Source organism: Marmota marmota, unplaced genomic scaffold (genome assembly GCF_001458135.2).
Source record: "Marmota marmota marmota unplaced genomic scaffold, marMar, whole genome shotgun sequence".
NCBI lineage: Eukaryota > Metazoa > Chordata > Mammalia > Rodentia > Sciuridae > Marmota > Marmota marmota.
In genome coordinates this window covers 24,341,532-24,362,424 of record NW_025999968.1, presented here as the reverse complement: position 1 = coordinate 24,362,424, position 20,893 = coordinate 24,341,532, and the positions used below count along the sequence as shown (strand labels likewise).

The window sequence follows — 20,893 nt, the reverse complement described above, 5'->3', positions numbered from 1 at the left end:
AATAAATTCTAAACATGCATTCAACAAAGTGCTGCATATATTGATGTTCTAAAAAATACTTGAGTATGTTCCCTTTATCTAGTTTTCAGAACATGTATAGAGAAAAGTGAAAATTTCACAAGTACATTAAATAAATTCATTATAAAGTGAAGAATGACGGGATAAAGTAAAATAAGTACTGGAAAACAGTTCAAAATAGTTTTAGTGTAAAAGTTACATGTATGAAGGAGCAAATTATTTTTAGGTATCCCAAATCATCTGATTGATAACACACCTAATTTATCTCATTGACAATATAATTCTATGCATTTCAGACCTTTCCATTTATTATTCTTCTTTCCTTATCTGCATAACTTCTAGAAATTATTGATGGCATTGGTTCCTTACCTGGTGGTTTCTGGCAAACGAAATTTTAAATATAAGACAACCCCTGCAAAATGCTCTGCCAAATAAAGCAATTCATAATTTTTGTCAAGGTTTAGGGGCAGGCAAACTGGAACTGCCTAGAAGAAAAGAAACAAACAAACAACAACAACAACAACAAAAAATGCATAAATCTTCCTTGGAGTTTATGCAGGTTGTGTGTCTTTTCTCAGGTTCCTAATGTTTATGCAGGTTGGAGTTTATGCAGGTTGTGTGTCTTTTCTCAGGTTCCTAATGTATCCTGTTATACACTTAAATTAAAAATACCTTTGGTAATAATAAAGCAGTATCTTTCACTTTCTTCAATATACCCTCCAAGAATCTATGTGATCTTGTTCAAGTTTGAATTATTCAATGTTTGTAACTTTAGATTTCTCTCTTTGGTATTTCCTTTGCAAATCTCAGGGTTAAACACAATCTCTTTCTTTAAGTACCAACATGTACCTCTTCAATTAACTGTTAGGTATGATGCCTTCATGAACTAAATCTGAAGATTATTTTTATTTAGAGTTGAACATAGGTGGAACAATGAATGTACCAACAAACAGCATCTCATTCATTCACTCATTCATTTTTTAAGCAAACGCATTCTGAGCAAGAACGTGCTATCTAGACAGTAAAGGGAAATATTGAAAAGCCTGGAGAGAATAAACATGAGGTATCATCTTAGTCCCCAAGGAAGTCACAAGAAAGTGATTTAGAGTTATCACATGTCTTACCAAGTACTTGTTTTCAAAGAATGAAAACAAATGCTAAAATGGAAAATTTCTTTAGGATAAGTTCTTGGACACATATAAAGGATATTTTGAGGAAAACTGCAAACATAGCCCTCTGTTAAATACAGGCCAGAAATAACATTTCATTTCCTCTATTTCAAGACAGATGGTGATATGTAACTAAAGCAAATATTGAAATAATAAGCAACTAAGTTACAAAATAAAACATTCACACAGCATGACATTTTAATAAAGTAATACCGAAGTTACTACATTTGGCAACTAGCTTACCTTATTTTTCTTTACCAAGTAGGTAGCATGATATTGAATGTTATGCTTTTCTGGACATATAATCCTTGACTTGGCAATATATAAAGAGGTATATGTATATACTCCTTATTTGGGAATTTAAAATAGTCTGCCATATATATGTATATATAAAACCTTTGCATGTTTAAAAAAATGGTGCTAAGATTGAAAGGATCACTAACATACAATCCTTACTTAGGAAAATAAAAAGAGTTTTGGATGTTGGCCTGTTTATTTCAATAAAGGAAAAACTAAAACCTACCTGAAAATTCAATTCCTGGGTCAATTATGCATTAAATCTGAACGACTAAAAGCAAGTTTGAGAGACACAGATTAACAAAATTAGGCTCTAAAATTTGACTATGTAAATCCTACTAAATCCTATTCTGAACTGAAAGTTTAAGATCACTCTTACAAGTACTAAGACACCTTAAGCATGATCAAACTTGCCAGAGTAGAACTCAGAAAGGTAGACATTAGAAAATGTTTTCACTAAAATTTTTATGCAAGATATTTCTTCATATAAAAAATACTAATCTTAGCTTTTCTTAGTTTCTTAAGTATGCATATAGTTTGAATTTTGTAAATGCACAGGCTACACTCTAAGTGCCCCTTTTTTAATGTAGCCACTAATTATTCCCAATTTTTATGACTTACATGATCACATTGAGCTAACAGATTGTGACTTACAGCCTGCTTAGATCTACAATTATTACTGAACATCTGTATTTTGCTGACTTACCTCAGTTATATGGAAACAAGTGCTTGGCTCTCTCATTTTAGTAAAGAGGTAAGAAGTTTAGCATTGTAAATGTTTACCTCACAACTCTTCTGATCTTGGGCAAGTTTGAATCCTTTCTTCCCATCACAATAGCAAGAGTAGCTGCCAGGGTAATTGACACAAAGTTGAGCACACATGTTCTCAGAGCATTCATCTATATCTAGGGTAAAAAAAGAACACAAACCTTACTATTTCCTAAATGACTAATCCAACAGGCAGATTTTAGTATGAGATAATCAATGACAACAGATCTTTAGAGAAAGAAATTCCTATGACATCAAGTCTTAAAACACTGGGTCTGGAAATTTAAATGAGTTATAAGTGTAAGGTTCACTTGTGCACTTGAAACAACAAATCTAGTAATTAGTAAACTAATAATAGTGTAACAATTATACCAATTTCCTGATTTTGAATTTGAAGAAAAAAATTATTGAGGGTCTCAACTGTCTTATCTGATTATATGAATGATCTTGAGATTAGCTCCCAATTCTTTGCTTTGAAGAAAAGAAAGGAGAAGAAAGGGAATGGAGGTGAAGATAGGGAAGCAAAGGAAAGACAGAAGAGGGAACAGTAAAAAAAGAAAAAATGCCTTTTAACTAACTGCACATTAAAGCAATGGGGATTAAATGACAGTATCAAGAACATTTGACTACTCATAATAATTAATGGGAGCAATACATTTAAGCACATACCTTTATTTCTTCTTATCTTTTTTAAAAATTAACATTGCTATGATATTATCTCACATATTGTGTGGTTTTTGGTCTGGTCCCTAACCTCAGTGACATTTTGGAAAAAAATCATTGTTGAAATTTGTAATATTGTGCTTAAACTAAAGTTCACTTCAAGGCTGGCTACATAAAAATCCTTAATATTTTCATTGGGTACAAAATTCTCAAATTCAGTGTATCATTTAAGTTCTCAAAAAAGGCTTCACAGTGGATCCACAAAATAAGTGCTCCCTCTAATTGTGTATTATATGATTAACTTTACATATATGAATAGTTATTTACAAATCATTCCTTTTAAGAAAATATCTCTCATTCATTGACTAATGCAAGTATATAGGTGTTGAAGTAGGCTAAAAATAAACCTTCAAATTCCTAGGGTGTACCATAGTAATTATCATCTGAAGTGAAGCATAAGAATGGTGTATGTAAGGATGGGGGTGTTTTGGTGAGTGAGTACATGAGGAGGTAGGACACTGAAATTTTAAGAGAAGCATATTTGTTGAAAAAAGTCTATTCTAAAATTATTATTTATTTAGGTAACTAATAAGAGGGATCTTTTTGTTCAATATTACAAAAATTATGTTTGAAGTGATAAAAACATTTTGGAAACAGTGGTGACGAGTGCACAACAGTGTGAATGTAACTAATGTCACTGAAATAAAAACTTAAAAGTGGTTACAAGGAGCTGGGTACCGTGGTACATGCCTGTAAATCCCAGCAATTTGAGATACTGAGGCAGAAAGATAACAAGTTTGAGGCCAGCTTTAGCAATTTAAGCAAGGCCTAAGCAATTTAGCCACACTCTATCTCAAAAAAATGTGTGTGGGGGGTGGCGGGATGGGGATGTAGCTCTGTGGTAAAGCACCCCTGGGTTCAATTCCAATCCCCCCATAAAAGTGGTTAAAAAGAAATATTATATATAATATTATATATAAACATTATATATAATATTATATATAATATTTCTTTATATATAATATATATAAATATAATATTATATATAATATTTCTTTTTAACTATATATATATATATATATATAGAGAGAGAGAGAGAGAGAGAGAACTTGCTCCCTCCCCCCAATATACATATGTACATTACACAATTGAAAAATTATTTTTTATTTGATCGGTTTTATCCATGATATTAAATTCATCTTAAAATTTTAAAAATTTTGAAGGAAGGTGTGAAATTATTTGTTTATCATGATAAAATTAAAAAAACCCCTCTAATATATTTAAGCTACCTAAGGCACACATGGCAAGACCTGTACAGACAAGGAAGGAGATGCAACTCGCAGGGGCTAGCTCAAATCCATGGACAATGACATTACTGATCAATATTTCTCAACTTTCTCGTGCTAGAGCCTCATTTATTTATGATAATAGAGCTACATTATGTTCCACTTAGAATTAATGACTTATATATGCCTGAAAGCTTGGAATAAAACCTAAGGTTTTTAACCAGTGTCATTGTTTCAGTCTCATGGAAAAAATCATCCAACTGTTTAAAGGCAGTTTAAACTTCTGTCTCTCTTTTGTATACATGTGTTTTTGCTTTCAGGCTGAAATTTTCTTTATCTTCAAGTATTATTTAAGTGATGTTAAAATATGTTTATCTTGCTTTTATTGTACATGGAGGTCTCCAACTCATATGTAGTTTTAAGAGCCAAATAGAGTACATCATATTAAAACTAAAGACCATGCATCTTAGATAATTTTATTCTGGGAAGAAAGCCAATGATCACCAAATTGACCAAGCTAAATTAAAAAGTAAATAATAGGAGTGCTACTGTCAAATAAAACCAATGCTATTGAATATCAGCTCAGGATTCAAGTCCACCCTCTCCACCAGCAGCCTTGATACCACCACCATTCTACCTTCACAAGATGCTGATTTAGGACTGTATCTGTAACCTTCAGGGCATTCACATTCAAAGTCTCCTGGGAGGTTCTTGCACACAGCTGTGCCACAAACATTTGGCTTCAAGGAACATTCATCCACATCTATAAATTAAAACAATAAATTAAAAATAAAAAACATTTTTCCAATAGCAGAATATGCCGAAAAAACAACCCTCAATTTGTGTTTCCTGAATCTAATTTATACAATGAGATCACAGACTAACTTTGGAACAACAAAATATTAAATCAATCATCACATTTTAATTCACTAAATATGATTTGTTTATATAAATTCATAAGAAATTTGATTGATATTTGACATGTTTCTTTATCATTACATAAAAATAAAGAGGGATTTAGTTGGGCTGGGGATGTGGCTCAAGCGGTAATACGCTCACCTGGCGTGTGCGGGGCACTGGGTTCGATCCTCAGCACCACATAAAAATAAAATAAAGATGTTGTGTCTACCGAAAACTGAAAAATAAATATTAAAAAAACACACACACTCTCTCTCTCTCTCTCTTAAAAAAAAAAAAGAGGGATTTAGTCATTTTCTTACCTACCAGGTTAAGGTATAAAAATAAATAAATCAATAAGAGACTCAACTATTTCTTAATAGTTTTCATTGATACGTCTAAATACAAGTTTCTGAGACATGGTCTTGAAAGTATCTTCATTTCTTAGTATCACAAATATAAAATATGAGACTGCTTATCTGTTTTAGCTTCTTGGGAAATAGACATCTAATCTGTTCACTATAATTGTTGCCTGAAGTATTCAACAATGAATCACATTTAAAATGGGATTGAAAAAAAAATAAAAAATAAAATAAAATGGGATTGAGGGAGGTCTCAAAGTATTCATAAAGCTGCTGTTAATCTAATACAAATTTTAGTGTCAAATTAATATTCCAAAAATTTCAGATGCGTTTATTATATTACATGGTAAAGTAAGAAATAAAATATGGACTGTAACTAGTTACTAGATAAGTTTTTACTTAGGAGGAAAATGAAACAAGTAACAGAAAAAGTCTGATGGAGATGAAAGTATTAGTGAAATTTTCTCACCTGTACTCATTGGAGAAAGACAAATTCAAAATTGAAAATGTATTTTATATTCCAAAAATTGTCAGGATTTTTTTTCCAAAGAAGAATAACTAAAACTTCAGACTTTATTTAAAATAATTGCACAAAAATAATGGAATCAATACCTTGTGGTAAGGGAATTTTTCTATATTTGACTGTATCAATATCAATATTCTGAGTGTGACATTGTACTATAATATTTAAAGATGTTACCAATGATAGAAATTGGCTAAAAGATACCTGTGATCTCTATTATTTCTTACAACTTAATGTGAAACTTTAACTACTTTTAAATAAAATTCTAAAGAAGAATAAAATTTCATATCTTTAAAAAAAGCAAAAACATACAAGTTATTTTGTTTGAGTATTACTGAAAGGAAACACACAGATCAATTGAATTTAGGTTATAATACACAGCTTTTATGATTTTACACTGACATCTAATGCCTGTTGAAAAGGTTTATTTTTTCACATTTAGGAAATTACTGGCAACTTGATCCCAAGCATTTCCACATCTTGGCAAATGTTCCACTGAAATAGTTTTATACATATTTTCCTAAAAGCTCAGTACTCTATTATGAATGTATCATGGGATAAGGACTATGTAAGTGAAAAATATAAAAACATATGTTCTGGTCAACAGGGACATTCTTATTTTTTAAAGGAGTTTTTATAAGTATCTGTGTGTTTGTGTGTGTGTATGTGTATGTGTGTGTGTGTGTTAATTCAGTGGATACGAATTAAATACATTTTAATTTTAAAAAGTCACAAGTTATTTAAAAGAACAGTCTAGTATTTATAGGTAAAAATAGGAGTGGGTCCTATTTATACAATGAGCATGGTTTCCAGAAATTATGATGGTTTTCTAATGAGACCATTATTCTAATTACCTGAATTTTCTCATCTAGGCAGAAAAGATATATGTTCACAAATTGGATAATGGTCTAGAAGAAATTGTTAGTAAACACAGTTTACTTCAGAGTAATATAACTAGACTTTAAATAATATAGCAAACTGGATAATCTAAATACTATGATGCAGTAATGGACAAATCATTTCTTGAACATGAATCCCATGTAGGAATTTACCAAAATCAATATGAATAGGGGGTTGATCAAGAAAACTTCACATTTTAGTTTACTGAAATTTTTTATTCTAAGAAGGAAGAGTAGGAGGAAGAGGAGAAAAAGAAGAAGAAAGAGAAAGCATAATAAGAAGAGGGAAAAATTGTATTAAATGTTTCTAGTTTCTACAGATAAAATCTGGTTCCAGGCTGGGAAATTTTGGTTTTACTTAATCACATACCTAGCACAAATTAGAGCAGTTTAATGGAAGTTACAGTATACAAGAGAAAAAAGTCAAAATTTGGGGAACAGGGAAAACAAAACAAATATAGTAGTGAAATGTCTTGTTATAAAGCTACACTGAGAGTGATCATGTAAGTCTGAAGGAAAAAAAAAAAAAAACTTAGGAACAATAATGTCCTCTTAAGTAGGAAAAGAGAAAGAAAACCAGATCTTCATCATTTCCAAAACCACAAATACAAAATGAGGTGCAAAATAAAGGGTTTATTTTGGAAATCTTTAGAGTTACATTGGTTTATATCTCAGAAATTTGGAAAAGGAATAATAAAATTCAATGAAAGAGGTTATTAAGGATGGTCATGGAAGTCTTTTTTATAGTTTTTATCTTTTTGAAATAAAGGGAGTAATATTAGGTAATATTTGAAAACAAAGGATACAAAATACTTTTTACAAAGTCTGAAGCATGCAAAGATCTACCTGGAAAGCTCACTTTATAATAAATTTTTTCTATTTTGATTTATAATAAAATTATTGAAATATGCATACATACATGAGCACCCACACAATGAGAAAATGAAAATATTCTTGTTATCAGTATTGTAAACTAAAAGGTAATCCAATAGTATCACCAGGCTTCAAGGTGGATAAAATTGTATATATACTATAAACACAATGAGAGCATTTTCCAAGAATTTCCTGAGGAAATTCCTCTAGTTGAATGTTGTTCTTACACAGTAAATAAATTTTTATTCTATTTTCTTATTCTTACCTTTACAGTCTTTTTTATTTGAAAGCAATATAAAACCACTTCTACAGGAACAGTGGTAACTTCCAGGTGTATTATCACAAATCTGGCTGCAACCACCATTTACATTTGAGGCATCTTTGCATTCATTTATATCTACAAAGGAAAAATAAATTATTTTTCAAATAATATGACCTGTAGGGAACTTTTCATGTGTCCAAATCAGATGAGCTAAATTGGAAATTATACATACCAAAATCACACTTTTCTCCTTGCCAGCCTGATTTGCAAATGCAAGTGAATTCAGCTTGGCCATCTTTGCAGCTCTCATATCCTTCTTCATTACAAGGCAGAGGATTGCACTGGTCTGGAATAGCTGAAGGAAATGGAGACCTATTTAATTTTTATTTCATGCTATAGTGAAATTAATTTGCCTTTCAATAGAATTTTTTATATGAAGCTTATAACTAATGAAAAAATATGACTCCTTCCTTCAAATAATGCTTTTTCAAAAAAAGTGAGTCCATTATACAAACATTTGTAAGTATTTTATGAAAGAACACTACTATCGTATTGCAAGTATATATAATATTTTATAACTATAATGTAGATTTTTTTAAAAAACATATTGCCTTTTTTGATTCTAAAAACAATTCCATGACTAAAGCAGACCAAAGAAACCTCTCTCAGTAGCAATGGGAAAAAAGAACTTGGGACTTCCTAATTGGGCCACAATAGAATAAAAGGTCTTAGTTTATCTTCATGCCTTCAATAAGTAATCTCATCAAAATATATAAAATAATGGTTTCCAAGAATTGCAGAAAACTGATTCCTAAGGGAAAGTAAATTAAAAAAATAGAACTATATTCCTGTCTGGAGATGTCTGCATGCAACAGTGCAGGAGTCAATTAGAGCACTGGTCTCCCCAGATGGAGAAGACAAATACTAAAGTTTGGGAAGGTCAAAGAAGAACTGAGAGTGGGGATACATGGAGAGAGAAGGGCAGAGACTAACTCTAGAGATCTAGGGTCCTCAGCTGAATAATGACTTGCACAGGACAATTTCCAGAGCTCACATAGGGTTAGATGTGGTTCATTTTAGACTAGCCAGACATTAAAATCTCAAGACATATATATATAAGGAATCAGGTAGAAACCTCACAAGGTTGATAATCCTCTTATTAGGGTTAAATTAGCGTTATGTTTAAGGCTTCTTCCAGGATGCCTTAATCAATCTTAAAATCAAGCCGCAAAAGATTTGTTTTTAACTTACTCTAAGTTACTTAGCTGAGTGTCAGACCCAAATCAAACACTATTTGGAACAAGACAACAGAACCCAGAACTAAACAACATGAACTTATTTCTTCTTTCTTGGCAATTACGGTACCTTGTTCCTTGTTGTCCAATGTCTAAAACCTGTTGTTCCACATATTTGACCACTTCTATTAATTTAAGGAAGAAGAGTAAATCTGATCCTATTATTCCATATTAACCCTAACTGGAAGTCCCAAATCCCTTTTCCTATTGCTACTGGGAATAGTATAGTTTGTTCTGTACAATATACAATCAAAAATTACTAGTCATTCAAAGAAACAAGAAAATATACCCTACAATCGAAAGAAAAATTCACTGATGAAAAATATCTAGGAATGAGAGACATTATAAAAAGCAGAAAAATAAGTCAATATAACTATTATAAATGCATGCTATATGCTCTAGTAGTAAACATAAGCATGATAAAGCTATATAATAGAGTCATATAGGACTTAGAGACATGTAAAGTACAATATATGAAATGAGAAATAAATGAGATAGGTTAAAAGTAAATTATACTTAGCAGAAGAAAAGAAGAATAAATTTCAAGACACAGATATTATCCAAAATGAAAACAAATAAAAACAAAACAATAAAAACCCCAAACCCAGAGTAGCAGTAACTTGTCAACCAACATCAAGTGATCTACCATATGTGCTGTTAAAGTTCTAGGAGAAAAAGAGAGAGGTATGGAAAAGGAAAAAAAAGAGTAAATATTGATAAATAACTTTGGTAAATTAATTTTCCAAATTTGATGAAAAACTATGAACCCAGAGATCGAAGAAGCTCAACAAAGCCCAAGTCAAATAAACTTAAAAATACAATTTCAATTTAAATTACAACCAGTGACAAAAAGAAATCTTAAAAAAGTCAGACTGTTATGTTAAAAGTATAAATGGTCTGTGGTCTAACACTTCCCTAAAAGACAGACTGTCAGATTAGATTAAATAGCAAGAGCCAAAAGACACTCACTTAAAATAGATTTTTACTTTTATCACAATAATAAGTTAAAAGTTACTGAATGGAAAAATAAACCATGAAAAGATTAATCAAAAGATAACCCCAGTGACTATGTTAACATAAGATAATGTTGATTTTAGAATAAGAAATATTAGCAGCGAAAATACATGTTAAAAATTGTAAGACAAAAAATGTATTAAAAAGTATTATAGTGCTGTTTTATATTTTCTACATAAAATATCATAGCAAATTTTCACTATCTTAAATGACGTGCCCATTTCTTTCTTTACTTATTTGGGGTCTCTTTCTCTCTGCCTTCATTAGACAGTGCAGTGATCGCTTGTTTCCTACACATCTGAACACCTGTTTGTCAATTCTTTGTAGTTATTTGTACAAGTTCTTCCCAATACATTCCCCTTAGCCAGAGTGAAATGTCTGTTTATAAATCCATAATTAACCAATCTAACTAAAACCTAATTAATTCCAGAATTTTTAAAAATTCTCATAAAACCAAGGTATTTTGAAAAGTAGTAGTAAATTAGATATTAGTTTAATGATAATAAATAGTTTGTTATCAAACTATTATTTTCCAAGCCTTTAGTAAATAGAAAAAAGAAAAAAAGATGAAGTATGAACTAAATACATGTGATCAGGCAAACTGTTCAACCTATGTAATGACAACCACTTTACACTAGAGAAAATGAAAATAAACATCTAGATTAATGCCAATGCTACAAGTAAAATATCCACTGAAAAACTTCCCAATTTACATCTTGCATTTTTTCTCTTGGACTCTCAGTTGGAAAATTGGCAAATGAGAAAAATATTGTCAATTAAAATTATCACTAGGCTTTAAGTAAATTTCAGAGGCTAATTTCATCCACATAACATTTTTCACATTTATAATACTGATGTCCCAAAGTTCATAGAATAAATATGACTACTTTGATCTATCAATCAACTATGACATTTGGTCCATACTACATGATTGTGTATGTAACAACAGCTAAACTAAAGCTGCTAAGAATAAAATTCCTAAAGTCAATGACCTAGCCCTTACTAAACAAGAACTTATTTGAGGGCTCATTTGTTGATTTTTGAACATCAGTTTATATTAACATGATATATTTTACTTGCAGGGTTTATATTTTGCTTTGTTTTGTTTTGGGAATCCATGGTAGAGTGCTTACCATTGATACAGCTCCTTAGGTCAGGGTAAGCATTAGATGATTGACGTGCAGCAGTGAACAATCCAGCTCGGAAGGAGCCAAGACAAGCTGTAGAGAAAAACAAATATAATCTTAGAGCAGCCACACTTAGTTGATTTGCAATCATGGTAGAAATTATTCTAAGAGGTAAGATTTTATGCTTCTATCGATTCACAAGATTTAGTATTCAAAATATCAACCTTAAATGTTTTCATCAATTTTTTTCTGTCAAAGTTGAGTAGAACATATTGATTAAACCAAAAGACTGTTTATAAGATTTAAGTAGTATATTAGCTTTAAGTTTCTACATTTAAACAAGAGGAAAGGCACAGTACATTGTTATGCTGCATGATTCATGTATATCTAAAATATACTTTGATGAACACTGAATATTAAAACATTATAGGATACTATATAAGTTAGTTGAATAAAAACCAACACAAATGCATAACCTCTAAATTGTCTATGGTCTAAGAATATATAAGAACATGTATAATATGGGGAAAAAATATTTGGATGCATTTTTAAATTCAAAGTTCTTCTGGTTGTTCTTCATTGAGGAGTATTAGAGGTGAAAAAGTAATCAAGTTGCCACTGAAGAAAATGGGTCTGGCATATTCTTGATGTCTCTTCTCCGCTTGAGGGGATGAACTACTACTGTTTAAGCTGAATCAGGGAGGTAGAATTCTATAACTAGGTTTTAAAAAAATTTTTTTTTGTAATTGTAGATGGACAGAATACCTTTATTTTATCTGTTAATTTTTATGTGGTGCTGAGGATCGAACCCAGTGCCTCACGCATGCTAGGTAAGCGCTCTACCATGAGCTACAGCCCCAACCCTATAGCAAGGCTTTTATTACCAAAGTTTACTGATTGAGAAATTTATTTTTGCTTCTTGTGGGAGATTATTCTGTGCTGATGCATTTTTTTTCTCAGCTATTCATCAAAACATTGTATGACGTATGGATGTAATTTAGTTCAATTCCTCCATAACATCTGAAATTTCTCTTTTGTTAGTATTAAATGAATATCATCAACTACCCTACTAACAAGAAGATGCAAACTCATTCTTTCACTTGATAAACAATCCATTTCAAAATTTATGTTATTAACATCATGATTTAATTCAGTTTAAAAGTTGAAATCCAGGACACTGAGCATTTCTTTTATGCTGATCTGCTTTCAGGAATATTTGAAAACAAATCTTACTGACATGTTCCCTTTAGGTACTTTGAGGATCAGGATCCACTGACCATGAAATTTTTCTTAAAAGGTTCCTGTCAGTCCAGTCCTAAGACAGCACTGCTGATAAATATAGGTTTTCTAAGTCTTTGAGAAAGATGTTCAGAAGAGATAGAAAGTCTGCAGAATGATTTAAAAGGACTATCAGCTCTCACAAACTCAGATTCTTTATTATCAGCTTCCTTCATTATCACCAAGACTGCTGCTTCTATGTGTTCTTCCTATTCAATTCTTGCTACATTCCTATGCCAGCTGGGTGATTTCTAACTGCATCTTTCCATCATTATCCTATGATATTTTATACCTGAGATAACATTTTTTCAAAAGACTTTTTTGCTTGTATTACAATTGCTTTTGTCGTGTAGATAAGTTGGGTTTTGCTCAGATTGTTGAATTTCTGGTTTATATCTTCTACCCAAAACTAACCATATCCCCATACCTGTATAGGTTCTCCTTTTGACCTCATTTATATTCATAATCACTTCACTAGTCCTTCAAACTGTTTGAATCCTTCCTTCAAAAGGAGTTTTATTGGACCAATTTGCAAAGCGAATAAAATCTTGGGAAACATCTGGAATGTCCCATTCTAGCTTCCTGTCTTACACAAGGTAGTATGAAATTAATTTCTTAGTTTCTGACTGGAAGATATTTCTGACACTTGGCACATCATGCTGTGGTTGAGATATCCAGCCTTCACTATGTCAAGTGATAGCACTCTTATTGGACAGCCATTTGAATTTTTAATTTCATTATGACTGAAGATGTGTTCATTACAAACCATTAAGGGAATCCAAAAGACACGGTAGTTAATTTATATCTTGCTGCACTGTCCTGCTAGAATAACTTACAAATTTTTGTGCCAAAATTTCCATTGTTGTTTAACTTTTGTTTTCAAAGGGGTCCAGGTGTAACTCTGTCAATAAAGCATCACCATTTCTGGGAATCATGGGTGTTATAATTAAGTCAACAGGAATTAGTGTTTCTGGTTGCTGAAGTTAACTTCTAATGTTACATAGAGACTAAAACAATATTTGTATAATTGCTTAATATCACAAAGCAGGCATACTTCATTCCTTTTGTTCTGACTACCACTCTGTGAAGTTAAATATAGCAACCTGACATTTATTTCTAGTAAACCATGAAAAAATAGCTGAGAAAACAAAAATAAAACACTTAGGGACTTTAACTAGGGATTATTTAGTGTCCAAAATATACTTCCTAATAGCCACTGAAGGCATTTTATACATCACTGCATTGTTCAGATAGTCAACAACTTACTACAAAAGATGGTGCTTTGGTTATCTTTTGTTGAACAACAAATCATCTCCCAAATGAGGAGCTTAAATAATCAGTATTTTGCTTATGATTTGTGAATCAACTATTTGAAAAGGGGTTTAGAGGCTGTTTTTGGAAGCTCTGCAGCACATGGAGACAGTCAGGGCAGTTGGAACTGGGTGAAAAGCCTTTCCAAGATGGTTATTTACTCTTGTGTCATACAACTTGTGCTCCTCAGCACTTTCTCTCCATGTGCTATATCATGTGTCAGGGCCTCTCCTCATTGTTGACTCTCTTTTAGCATGCTGATCTCAAAGTCGCACTTCTTTCATGATGGCTAGCTTTTAAGAAGGAGAATGCAGAAACTGCTAGGTCATTGTACTCACTTGTACTAAGGGGCATTGTACTCACTTGTACTATATTCTATTGATCAAAGCCATCCTAGGGTCCACCCAAGGAGTAAAGAGTGGGGAGATGAAATCTACTTCTTGATAAGGAGGTGGCCAAAGACATTTCGGATGAATGTGTAGAATGGGAGAGATTTTTGCATCATCTTTGAAAAATTCAATTCATCATATATAGATTCAATGGTTTATTTGAAGTCAGTATGCATTTAAGTTTCCTGTTGCTGTTATGAAAAATCATCATGAACTTAATAGCTTTAAGCAATACAAAATTATTTTCTTTCAGTTATGTGTATCAGAAATCTAAAATAACCCTCTCCTCAGTCTATACCTAAAGGACTTAAAAACAGCATACTACAGGACACAGCCACATCAATCTTTGTAGCAGCACAATTCACAATAGCTAAACTGTGGAACCAACCTAGATGCCTTTCAACAGATGAATGGATAAAAAAATATGGCATATATACACAATGGAATATTACTTAGCATTAAAAGAGAATAAAATCATGGCATTTGCAGGTAACTGTAGGTAACTCCATCCGGAGTTAGGAAGATGATGCTAAGTGAAGTTAGCCAATTCCAAAAAAACAAATGCTGAATGTTTTCTTTGATATAAGGAGGCTGATTCATAGTGGGATAGGGAGGGGGAGCATGGGAGGAATAGATGAACTCTAGATAGGGCAGAGGGGTTGGAGGGTAAGGGATAGGGCATGGGGCAATTAATGATGGTTGAATGTGATGATCATTACTATTCAAAGTACATGTATGAAGACACGAATTGGTGTGAATATACTATGTATACAACCAAAGATACGAAAAATTGGGCTCTATATATGTATATATTGTTGTCATATATAAATAAAAAATTTACATAAAAAAGTCTAAAAGGAAAGTGTCAGAAGAGGTTCGTTCCTTCTGGAGACTTCAAGGAAATGAATTCCTTGCCTTTTTCAGCATCTAGAGGCCATCAGCATTCCTTCCTCATTGTCTCATCCTTGTATCACTCCCAATTCTAGCTCCATCATCTCATATTCTACTATTGACTCTGACCTCCTATACTTTTTTATAATGATTTGCTGCATTATGGGAATCCCCTTCAATAAACCTGGATAAAATACTCAGTTCAAAATCCTTAGTCACATCTGTAAAGTTCCTTTTGCATATAAGGTACCATCATGTGTTCTGAGGATTAGGACATGGATATCTTTGGGGAGTCATTATTCTGTCTACTATGGGGGGTTATAATATTTTCCATTGAAATAATATCTTCCATCAGGTGGTCTGTCTGAGGCCCTAAGAAACCTAAGCAGTTTTAGGTCTTGTAGGTGCTTCCCTTTGGTTCATACATTCCTTCTTTGAATCACCCACTCCCAATCACCAAAGGAAGAAAAAAATAGCTTATTCTAGTGTGGAGATTTTGTTAGGATAACTGTGTTTGAGAAAACATAATTTTGAATCTCTGGACAAATCTGACAGTGAACAATAGCCAAAATTTGAAAGCCCTGGAGTAAGAAGTCCAGATGAAATGCTTCATGTGATGATTAGGACCCAAGACCAGACTACAATGTAGCTATGGCCCATAAGGTATCTCATATGTAGGCCTATATTAATGTGTGTGATAATGTTTTTATGAAAAAGTACATGTAGAATTAGTGGGAAAGTCATCTGCATGGCTACTCCAAACCAGTGCAATACAGAACCCTCACCTCCCCATTTCTCTTTCTTACTGTACAACAGGAATGGGGGAAAGTAAGGAGACTAGGAATGTATGAGTTGGAGAAAGGATGTTCCAGTTTTTGTATCCTGAGGAAACTTCCATAAGAAATGGAATTATAAATAGAAATTAAAGCCATCAGGGATAAAAAGGTTAAGAAATAGGTATAAAAGAAGATTCAGTAGTCAAGAAAGAACATCTCAGAGACAGATCTTGGTTCTAGATCATCAGGATTATTACATATATTTTTTCCCAATTAATTTTGTTAAGGACTTAACTATTTGGTTCCCTTTTGCCACCTTCTGTAGTGACTACTGTCCTAGTTAACTTAATTTGCAATTCTAAAAAAATTGGTTAGTCACTGCAACCTAATATAAAGTTGGATTATAACGGAGTCAAAGTCAGATGAATTTTTCTTTTCTCCAAGAATTTACTTTATACCCTCCCCACCTCGCCACTGGGTTTTTTGGGTTTTGTTTTTTGGTACCGTGGATTGAACTCAGGGGTACTCAACCACTGAGCCACATCCCCAGCCCTACTTTGTATTTTATTTAGAGGCAGGGTCTCACTGAGTTGCTTAGTGCCTTGCTGTTGCTGAGGCTGGCTTTGAACTTGTGATCATACTGTCTCAGCCTCCCTACCAACTGGGATTACAGGCATGCACCACCATGCCCGGCTCAGCTGCTGGTTTATAAGTCACAGAAGAAGAAATCATATAGAAATCTGAATGTTTGCTCATTTTGATGTCAGTAAAGTTATTCATACTTCTTTGATGGTAGGCTATTATTATTATTATTGTTTATAAAGCCCATCAGTTGCTTTTTTAAAAATACATACATTCTCCCATTCACTCTTAGGCAAAAATCCAAATGAGTTTATGTGTATTTTTAAAATTTGTATGTGTTCTTATAAAATACATATTTACAATTTTCAGTCTATAAAGTTTTTTGTTTCTGTAAGTGGTTTTGTATTGCATATCATGTTCTCTAACATTTTTATTCAGTGATGAATGTTTATGATCTATTTATGCTATTACGTATTTGTTGCTTTCAACTACTAAGCATTATTCCCATAGTCCACAATTCTAGTTTTCTAATCCTCTCTACCCATGCTAGATAATCCAGATTGCCTCCAACTTCCCACCTCTGCAATAGTGCCGCAGTGGCATCCTCAGGGATGTCTCCTTGGTAGCTACATAAGAATTTCATGGAAATAGACACACAGGGTAGAATTGTGGTATCACTATATAGGCATGTAATAAATAATTCTTTGGGGTATACTCCCACACAGAGCATGAAGACTTCTATTTGCTGTTTAATGTTTGCCAGACTAATAAGTAATACATGATATCACATTTTTCTGAATTCTAATGAGATGAGACATATATTCACATTTTTTAAAAAATTAGAGTTAATTTAATTACCTCCTCTAAAAACTCTTCATATTTTATAACCATTTCTCTATTGATATTTTTTTGTTGTTCTTCTGGAGTTGCAAAAGTTTAAACACTTGTAAAAATCACCTTTCTGTTACCTCACCTCCACCTCCGTTTGTTTTTTCAGTTTTTACAATGCTAGAGATTGAATACAAGATTGAACTTGTGTATGCTAGGCAAATGTGTTACCATAGGGCTGCCAGACTTCCCATCTATCTTGTAACCTTACCTTTCATGGTTTTCTTGTAATGTTTCTTAATTTTTTTATAACCAAATTTATTAGTCATTTTGCCTTAAGATTTGCGCATTTAAAGTTTTTCTTCCATGATATTAATCCCAAAGATATTCACCCACATATTTTCATAAATTAAACATTTTTGTCTATATTCTACCTACAATTCACATTTGTACTTGGTGGTAATTATTTTTATACTAATAGTTGGTTACTTTTCTCAATTCCATCTTCTAAGCAATCCATAGTAATTTGCAGTGTCATTTTTAGCAATTATTAGGTTACTACATATACATGCATCTTTCTATGAACTCTGTTCAGCTCCATTTAGGTCTGGTATTCTGACAATACCAAAGAGTTTTAATTCTACAGTTTTTTTTTTTTAACCATTAATATTAGATCAGATGATTTTCCTTTTTAGCCTTTTGGTATGTGTGGATTTTTTTTCAAATCTTGAACTGAGTTTGTTAAACTGCTTTTACAAAATTAAAACATCAGTGCTCTAAATCTGGGGAGAATGGATCTCTTTGTATAGCATCACTCAATTCAAGATCATGAAATGTCTTTCCATTATTTCAGTTCATCTTCAATGGCCTCAATTTGAGTTTTAAAATTTTCTCCATAGAGGTTTTATGTACACTTAAGATACTTCTAGATATTTTATGGAATTTGCTGCTTTTATGAATGGTATTGTCTTTTTAATTTTCTGCTGAACTATTGCTGTGTAAAAAAAGAGCTACTTGGAATTTTTATAGGGTACAATTAGAACTATCTAAATCTTTTTGTTCTAGTATTTTGCCTTTGAATTCTATTTCTTTTCTAGGCATATCTTATCAATTATAAATAATGACAGCTTATATTTTGGTTTATGATCTACATATCCCTTATTTTTTTTCACTCTTATTGCATTGGTTGTAACCTCCATTGTTTCTTATTCTCAACCATAAAGAGACTCTACCCAATGTTTATCAATTAGGTATAATGTTTATTGTATGTTTTTGTCTTCTTTCTTTTGTGTGTGTATCATAATGATCATATATGTCACTTTGCCCAAAACATTTATCTGGTGTTTGGAAGATAAATTATATGGTTATTCTATATTTGACCTTTATCAAGCTCAGAAACTTCTCTTATAGCTTGACAGTTTTTTTAATCATAACAAAAGTCGTAATTAACCTGCTTTTTCAATATGAGCTAAAGTAACAGTATACTATTTTGTAAAGAATTACACTGCTAGATTTCCTATTGTTAAACTAACTTTGAATTTCTGAAATAAACTCTACCTTTTCTTGTTATATTATTTTTACCATACTTTTGATTAGATTGGATACCATTTTATTTAGGATTAATTCAGAAATGAAAGGAATTATTTTTTTCTTGTATTGTCCATGTCTGGCTATAGAGTCAAGAATATACCAGACTCATGGGTTAGATCTTAGTACAGAATCTTTTTCTATTTTAGGACAATTTTATAAGAAATAAAACAATAATTTCTTTAAACTTGAATGAAATCATCTGTAAAACAATCTGGGTCTGGATTTTGGAGCAGATAAGAGGACGTCAAAGTTTTAACTTGTTAGTTCTGGTTTGCATAATCAAATTATTTTTCATTGCTTCTTGTGAAATTGAAAAAATTTACCTATTTTTCTGGGAACACAGCAAGTTTAAATTTCCAAATGAATTTTGGTCATAGATATTTGAAATATTTTGTGATTATCTTCTTAATCTATATGGGTTTAAAACATTTCCTATTTCCATTCTCTACTTGTTGTATTAGCATATCCTCTTTCTCTTTTTGGTTCTTCCTTAATTATTCTTGTCAGAGGTCAGTCTAATTTATGAATCTTTTGTTTTTCATTTATTTTTTATCCCTGTTTGTATTTTTTGTTACTAAGGGCTTGCTCTATTCTACTTTTTTTTTTCTTTTTAACTTAAAAGCTTAGGTTATATTTAAAATCCTTAAATCCATCCTTTTACTGCTGCCTTAGGAGTCAGCACCCCACCCCACCCACATTACAGGTCAAGCCAATCTTCAGTCTACCTAGAGGTTTCTTATACTTGTTGTTTTAAAATTTTATTGTGTTATTTTTAATGCCTGGAACCCTACTGTTTTACTTGAGTTGCGCTGAAAGGAGGGAGTCAGCAGCCTGGATTAATTACGTATTTGGCAGAACTAGACACTAGAAATGATTTTCTGATGTTCACATTCTGCTCAGAGTTCAGTACTCTTCCTAGGAAGTTTCTCCCCCATTAACTGGATCACCCACTCTATCAGCTGATATTTTCAAAGATCTATAGAGATGGTGGAGTTATTTTTTTCCTAAGGAAGAAAACAACACTAAACGCTTATGTTTGAGGAATTGTAGGTACAGTTCTGTGGTACAGCACTTGCCTAGTGTGCACCCCGTCCCTGGGTTCAATCCCCAGCATTACAAATGTGCTTGTAAGTTTGTATGATGAAATCCAGGTTATTTCAATTCCAAATCATGTATTTTCAAGGCAAAACATGGAGTATGAGAATCAAATAAAGTACTTTATATGCCCCTGAAACATTAAATGTAAACACTGTTCAAAGAGTATAAGCTATAGTGATCTAATTTCTTGAGTTATGGTAATTAGTAAAATTACTGCTGGGCTTAGCAGAGACAAAATTATAGTATTTATTTTTTTTGTAACTAGGACTGTTATCCCATATAATATGCAATCAAATGATAGAAAATTTAGCTTCAGTAGGGGATTTCATTTTTCTTTTTTTAACAATAGAATTTACCATTTATATCTCAATAAATATATTTTGAAACATATATAAGAAACAAAATTTGAATCAAAAACAAATCATAATCAAAAGTATATTTTTATTTCATATGATGGGTGAATTAAATAAAAAGTTCACATTTGATGAAAGATTGACACAGTAAAACAAATGTGTGTGTATATATTTATTTATTTACTTACTTATTTGATATTCCAAAACCCTAAAATCAGAAAAAATAGTTATAACATACATTTTTAATAAAACAGAACCTGAAAAGTTAAATGAGTTGCCAAACCTGACACAGCTAGAAATTTTTAGGTCTGGTTGTTTTTTGGCCGGGGGCGGGGGAATATTAT

The 20,893-nt window shown here is 31.9% G+C and overlaps 1 protein-coding gene across 2 annotated transcripts in view; it reads right to left on the bottom strand.

The window, feature by feature from the left end:
• Positions 1 to 20,893, bottom strand: part of Pros1 (protein S) — an 82,822-nt gene that overhangs the window by 18,526 nt on the left and 43,403 nt on the right. For both annotated transcript variants that reach the window (XM_015478629.2, XM_015478630.2), the window contains exons 4-9: positions 11,460 to 11,546; positions 8,250 to 8,372; positions 8,021 to 8,152; positions 4,839 to 4,964; positions 2,268 to 2,389; positions 388 to 503 (exon numbers count right to left, since the gene is read on the bottom strand). In XM_015478629.2, coding sequence (XP_015334115.1) covers positions 388 to 503; positions 2,268 to 2,389; positions 4,839 to 4,964; positions 8,021 to 8,152; positions 8,250 to 8,372; positions 11,460 to 11,546 — 706 coding nt within the window. The remainder of the gene's footprint in view (positions 1 to 387; positions 504 to 2,267; positions 2,390 to 4,838; positions 4,965 to 8,020; positions 8,153 to 8,249; positions 8,373 to 11,459; positions 11,547 to 20,893) is intronic.